The sequence below is a fragment of the Merops nubicus genome, unplaced genomic scaffold (genome assembly GCF_000691845.1).
Source record: "Merops nubicus isolate BGI_N331 unplaced genomic scaffold, ASM69184v1 scaffold6, whole genome shotgun sequence".
NCBI lineage: Eukaryota > Metazoa > Chordata > Aves > Coraciiformes > Meropidae > Merops > Merops nubicus.
In genome coordinates, this window is record NW_008614082.1 from 8,645 (window position 1) to 15,610 (window position 6,966).

Consider the following 6,966-nt stretch of genomic DNA (forward strand, 5'->3'; position numbering starts at 1 on the left):
GTGCCTGCAAAAGATTTACTTCACTTGCTGGCTGCCTACCCTGATCTTTAAACAAACAGCATCTTGAGAGCTGATGGGTTTAATGTTAGCTATGATACCAAGCACTCATTCTTAGACTAAATACATATTTCATGCAAATTTGGAGCCTGTTCTAAAAACTAGGCCAATGATCAGGAATTTGAGTGTGTCTAGCTGGAACCATCCGGGCACTCTGAGAAATGATTGCACTCTCACCCTTGAAAACCAGGCCCCTGAAGAGAGTTTTAAGTTGGACACCGCAAGTGAAGAAGCCCTGACATCCCTGAACTCCTCTGAGAGCACTGATTTAAAAGCTTGGCTCAAAAGAGCCTCCCAGGCCTGAGCTGGAGCTGATGGTTTTTTCTGTAATCAGGAGCAGACAAATTAAAATGAACACAGAAGACTGAATTTGCACAACAAGTTATTCATTAAAGGAAAGGACAGAAGGGGGTAGGGAAGAGAAAGGGAGACCATGTGTAAGCAGGAGAGAGCCCACAAAAAGGAGCAGACATACAAGTCGGACCATGCCAGGAGACAGAGGGAAAGGTGGCAGTAACAACATGCAAGTGTTACAACAACAACAGCCAAAACAATTTTCAGAAGTGATAAATCCTTTCGTCCCCCTCTCAAAGGAAGAGCAAACTCCTATCCCCTCTGAAGACATCAGACCGATGCCTTCAGGGCTAGAAAGGCTATCTGAAGGATCTGAACAAAACCTGCCAGGGAACAGAGAAATACTGTCTCCTCTCTATATATTTTAAATATAAAACTATCATGAACGCTCTCAAACCACCTCAGCTGCAGGAGAAAAGGCAGCCCAGGGCTGGCTGAGGACGCAGCAGCCGGGCAGCCTCCGTGCCGGCCGCTACTGCCCGCCTGGGTATCTCCAGATCAGGATGGCACCATCCGCACTCACACTCACAATGTACTTGTTCCCAGGGCAGATCTTCAGGCGGGTGATGCTGCCGCTGTGTCCCACTCCGACGTGAGTCACGGCACCCTCGTTGTAGTCCCAGAGTTTCACCAGATGGTCGTCACCACCTGCACCGGGCGGGAAGGAAGAACGCACCATTACATGGAGTTCTGCTGAGCTTTCTTCCCAGATCACAGGCAGGGGAATATTCTGGGAATATCTCCACCTTAGGAAAGGTGGGACAGGTTGTCTTGGGCTTTGTGGAAAAACCTACTTCTTTTCAGCTGAAATAAGAGTCAGTGTCCAGTATAGCACCAGAGAATCATTAAGGTTGGAAAAGACCTCTAAGGTCAAGTCCAACCACCAACCCAACACTGCCATGGCCACTAAACCATGGCCCAAAGTGAACCTGCACCAGCACATCACAGGGAGCTGTGTACCACACAACTGGTACCGATAATATTGAGCATCTTCAAAAGGCTCTCAACCAACATTTGTTACACCAGGTTCCTCTAAAACAACTGGTGCTGACACCAGCTGACTCCAGTTGTCATACATGGTACCAAGGCTGCTTTGCACTAGTGCTGGGCTCCCAGAAGAGTTGTCCTGATGGTGAAGAACATGGGAGCCTGAGGCAGGATGGAGCCTGGAGTCCAAATTCCTGCTTGCAAATCAACAGAGACTGCCAGGCGTTGGGAGCAGGAACCACCACAAATCATTCAAGTGCACAGGGAACAGCACTGAGCTCAACGAGGAGCAGGGCAAGGTGAAAGCCTCTGTTCTTCCCTTGGAGACATCCAAACCTTGTCTTTACCTTTCCATCTTGCATGACTGAACCATAGCATCATCCAAGTCTGAACTACAGCCTTTTTCTAAGTATTTTTCATCAGCAAATCACTTTATTTTCCATTTAGATCACCCCTCCTTTCAGTTTTTTCTTTCTTTAGTGGGATCCTTGGCTCAGCACCTTCCTTCTCCTGCTCTTACTCTGAGCTCCTCTTTTCCAGTTGCATCCACCTACTCACCTGTGACAAAGTATGCCCCATCAGATGTGATGTCCATCCCATTGATGGATCCTGATGCAGACCCTTCCACTTCTCTGATTGTAGAGCCATCAAATACTTCCCAGTAGCCAATCTAGAGAGTGGAGCAGAGAGGAGAGCTCAGTTGTGCATGAACAGCACACGGATTTCAGCACTGCCCTGTAACACAGCTTTCTATGGAGGGTCAGGAGCTTGGTGACAGCACAAGCCTCAGACATGGTGTTTTGGGCTTACTGCAGACAGAGTTCCTGCAGCTTTGCTTACCTTTCTGTCCGTTCCACCGGTGATCACCTGGTACTCCTCAGGGTGGTAACACACACATTTGAACAACGTGTTGGCTAGCATCATTTGTTTTCTCACAAAACGCCTGTAAAGCAGCCCAAAACAGGACAGAGCAATAGGGTGAGCAAATGACTGTAGATTGCCTGAACCATCTCTGCCTGTGCCATGCACCAGATCCCACTTTCTGCTTGGCTGTTTTCAGGTATTGGGCTGAGTTCAGGGATTCATGAAGCCTATTAGGTCATCAGTTCTGTTTCCTTCCACAGCTGCCTTGTAAGACTTTTGCTCTGCTGTCAGACAAGATGAATTTTTTAATGCAGAATGGTTTCTAGGAGTTAGTCACTATGCAAAAATTTCCTTATCCTGACCTGCAGATCTGCAAGAGCTCAACAAGGGTCCTGAAGTGCTGGCAAACGGAGCTAGTGGAAAACAGGAAATCACCTGCCCCACCCCCTCGGCCACGCAGGATCCAACACAAAAAAAGAACTTGAGAAAAATGATTGTCTAAACTTTACTGAAAAGTTTCTAGCATTGGAGTTTCTACATTCCCCAATTCGACCGGGCAACAGGGCCTGTTGTGACAGGACCAGGGGGTATGGTTTGAAAATAAAAGAGGGAGATTTAGAGCAGATAGAAGGAAGAAATTTGTTATGCTGAGGGTGGCGAGCCCCTTGCCCGGGTTGCCCAAAGAGGTGGTTGCTACCCCATCCCTGGAACCATTCCAGGTGAGGTTGGCCGGGGCTCTGAGCAACCTGCTCTGGTTGCAGATGTCCCTGCTACCTGCAGGGGGGTTGGGCCAGATGACCTTTAAGGCTCCCTTCCCACCCAAAACATTTCATGATCCTATGACTGTCCTTTCTAGGAATTTTTCTTTCTTAATGTTCTTTTTCCTCTCCTTCTCACTATGTGGTGTCCTAAAGCAGGCACACTGACCCAACAGACACACTTTAAGTGCTACATATCTGTCTCCTTACACAATGTCCCAGATGATGCACATTCCATCAAGGCTGGCTGTAACACACTCTTGGTCATCCTTCTTAATCTTAATGCAGGACACAGCAGACACGTGCTCCTTCAGGACTTCCTGCAGTTTCTGAGTCTTCTCACTAATCTCCCAGACTCTCACCTGAAAATCAGCAACAAACATCTGCTCTTGTACACCTTGGTCCCAGCTGGGCTCAGGAGGATGCCCGAGGTTCTCCTGAATTCACCTTTCTCCTTATAATATATATATAATATAACATACAGCAACTCAGTCTCAACAGATTGTCTCTCTTTTCCTGTGGTTACTCATGCAGCTGACTCATAAAACTGAACTGTTGAGACTGTAATCCACCTGGTTCAGGAATTCCTATCAACCCTAGACCTTTTTTTACCCAAGTTCCCATTCTCCCATGCTTCAGTTTACTCATCTCTCGATCAGGAAAAACCATCTACTCCATGATATATTTTCAGCACTGCTTTAAAGATCAAAGAGCAAGGCTCCTGAAATGGAATAAACCTGTTATTTGTGCTGCGTATAGTGCCAGTAAGTAAACACAAAACAGCTTTTTAAATCTTTGAGGTGAAACGTGCCTGAAAGCACCTTTGTTGCCAGTGGTGGTAACAGCAAATATCCTTCTGCTTTGAGGACCTGATCCTTCACACCTCATGTTTACTGTCCCACTAATGCCAGACTTCATGGTACCCATTTGCTTTTACATTCCACTAAGGTCAAATCCTAGTGAAACTGAGATTTAGACACTGACATCAAAAGCAGAGAGCTGACCTTCCATGTGTTCAGGACTGATGCTGAGTTACCTGTGGGATCTAGATGTCCAGCTCCCACTTGCTAAATGATCAGGGCATGCAGAGCCCTTAAGCAACCCAGCAAGCCAGAGGACTGATTTTGACAGAACCATTAGCATTTCAGAACATCTTTTTTTTATGTGTTCTGAATGAATACTGCAAGTGCTCCCCTGCAGTTCTCATTTCTACTTAACCAACTTTTAGTTTTAATTTGGTCTCAGCTGTCTTTTTCAATTCAGAGATCAACTAACCAGAGCCTGCGTGTGTTGATACAGAATCCAGGTCCTTATCTTCTGCATCCTCTACAGCTAATCATCCGAGGCACTTCACTGTTCTTTGATTAGTGAAGGGCTGAATCATCTCTAATGTCTTTATGCAGCGAGACAGGGCCCTGCTGCTGTTACTGCTCTACAGGAGAGCTCAAGTGCAGAACACTTCAGAAAGATGGTTCAACCATTAGGACAGCAGCTTGAGATTTGGAAGACCTAAGTTCAATCCCTCACTCTGCACCACTTCCCATGCCATCTCCAGCACGGCACACTGACACTGGAGATGGGAGTATGCAAGGAAAGCACAGAGTGGTTACACCGCATCAGGAATCCACACACAATTACATGTCTGGTCCCGAGTGCTTGCCAGACTGCAGGGAGGAAGTCCAGAGCAAGGCAAAAAACTGAACATGAGCCTTTCAAGTCTGATTATGTATTTTTAATGTAAATAAAACCCCTGTGTTTAAATTATTCAAACTTTAGGAGATGAGTGCCACTTCTACAGATGGAAAAGAGCCACAATGATATGAAGAGCATGGAGCAAAGTACACGGTGTTTTTTTTGTATGACTGGGAAGAAATCTGTTGGAGGTATGATGCCTACAACCAATTTCCTGACTTTTTCAGCAGCAGTTACCTGCCCCTCGCCCCCTCCACTGAGGATGCGCCGGCAGTCGCTGGTGGCAGCAATGGCCGTCACGCCCAGGCTGTGGGCGTGCTGGATCACGTAGAGCGGCCGGCCGGACTCCGGCAGGAAGGCACGGATCCTCCCGTCATCCCATGCTGAGGAATGGACAGAAACATGTCACCCAACACGCAGGCTTCCCTCAAACCATTGTCTCTCTTTCCTTTCCAAAGGAAGCTCTTTTTTTATTTAGTTCCCTTATGATGCCCACCCTTTTAGATCACCAATACACATGTGGAAACCTCTGTGCTGTAGATGAGCCTGCAGAGCCATGGCCCCAAACAGACTGTTAAAATTTAATTCCTTTTTGGCTCTGGCTGTGGACAAATTGGTTTGGTCATGTGGGGATGGCACAACGGGGGGATGGCATCGCTGCTCTAGGACTGGAGTGGTTCCTGGGGTGATGGGTAGCAGGGCTTGTGCACAAGGTGCTCTACGTGCATTGCAGGTTAATCGGCTGCATGCAAAAAGGTTAGGAGTTTAGAATTAGGTCTTTTCAATGAGCCTGAACTGAGCTCTGAATTGCTGGAATTCAAAACTGCTTTGAATTCACGTCCAAAGCGAGGTCTCCAAACCTTTGCACCCACCATATCTACAGCACTAGGATTTTGGGGGCTGTGAGAAAAGTTTGTGAGACCAGCTGCAAGCAAAGAGGCCTCTGGGTCAAGTGATGAACCAAATCTAAACCCATTCCCAATTTAAACCTCTCTTCCTTCTAACATACTGATATTTATTTAACTGGGCAACACTTGGAGACTGGACTCCACAGGTGTGGGCTGACGGTTACCTGAGATGATGCTCTTGCCATCCCTCATGACCTCTACGGCATGGCAGGTCAAGTTGGGCATGTCGATCCGCAGGAGCTCCTTGTTCTCTGGGGTGTGCCACACACGAATATCATTTTTGGAGCAGGTAACAAACAAGTCAGAAATTCCCCTGGAGAATTCAGAGAGGAGAGATAATGAGGAGGGGGATACAGAAAACGCTTTTCTTTGTCAGATCCTAAATCATCCTTCAAGGCTTTGCTGTTTCAAACGTGCAACTGTCATCTCCCCAACAGGGATCACCATGGTTAAGACAAAACGCTCTTTCATAGGATCACCTTTCTCACACAATATTCCCCTGACTTGGTTTATACTCAAAGATTCATTTTAAGGAACATTTAAAGTGAGACAAAAAGAATTCTTTCTACTTCAGGTGAAGCTGTGACATTTATTTCCCATATTCAATCTTTAAACAACTTCACGTGTTGTATAGAATAGCCACAAAAGTGGGTGTAGAGGTGCTGACTGCCCAGATTCGACATCAGGGACTAACAGCAGCCTCATATTGTACAGATGTCATTTTTTATCTTGCTTACTGGATGATTCCTATTCAACATCGCTGAAGGCAATAGGAACGATGGCAAAAGCCTGTTCCTAATACACTTGTTATACACATTTGGATAAAAAAAGACCTGCAGCATTTCAAAAGCTCTGGGACTGAACGCTTTGTAAGAAGCTCTGAACTACACACCCCAGGGATATGACAGAGAGGGAAATCTAGAAAGGTTCCACAAGCTTTTGTTCACCATCACCACCAATGCCTGGAAAGATGAACCAGGACAGAGAAAACTGGCTCAATAAAAGTGTGGCCTCTTTCAAGCCTGGATTGTGCAGGTGTTTTATAAAGCAGGGTAGCATCAGCAGCTCAAATGTTCCGAAATAAGCCAGAACAGGGAAATTACACCTTTATTTCCCAGGCAGTGATATGCTCTCTTCACGAGCAGTTTGCAGACAAAGAGTTTAAACCTATATGCAAGGATTCAGTCCTGCAGCCCTTACAATCATCACTGAATCCAGCTCATCCAGACTCCTCTGTGACACATGTGCCAGTCAGGTTTGTGCACATCAGATTACCCTAAAGCTCCAAATGATTTGCTCATTAAAGTCGAAGGATGTGGGGTTTTTGGGGTGGTGGCAAGAAGAAA

General features: G+C 46.4%; 1 protein-coding gene across 1 annotated transcript in view; it reads right to left on the reverse strand.

Moving 5' to 3' along the window:
* Positions 1-883: 883 nt before the first annotated feature.
* WDR16 (WD repeat domain 16) overlaps positions 884-6,966 on the reverse strand; it is a gene marked incomplete at its 5' end in the record, with an annotated part of 19,291 nt that continues 13,208 nt past the window's right edge. Inside the window, 6 exons of the mRNA XM_008942070.1 lie at positions 884-1,059; positions 1,957-2,068; positions 2,239-2,341; positions 3,231-3,382; positions 4,950-5,095; positions 5,785-5,933. Of these exons, the coding sequence (XP_008940318.1) occupies positions 884-1,059; positions 1,957-2,068; positions 2,239-2,341; positions 3,231-3,382; positions 4,950-5,095; positions 5,785-5,933 (838 nt within the window). The remainder of the gene's footprint in view (positions 1,060-1,956; positions 2,069-2,238; positions 2,342-3,230; positions 3,383-4,949; positions 5,096-5,784; positions 5,934-6,966) is intronic.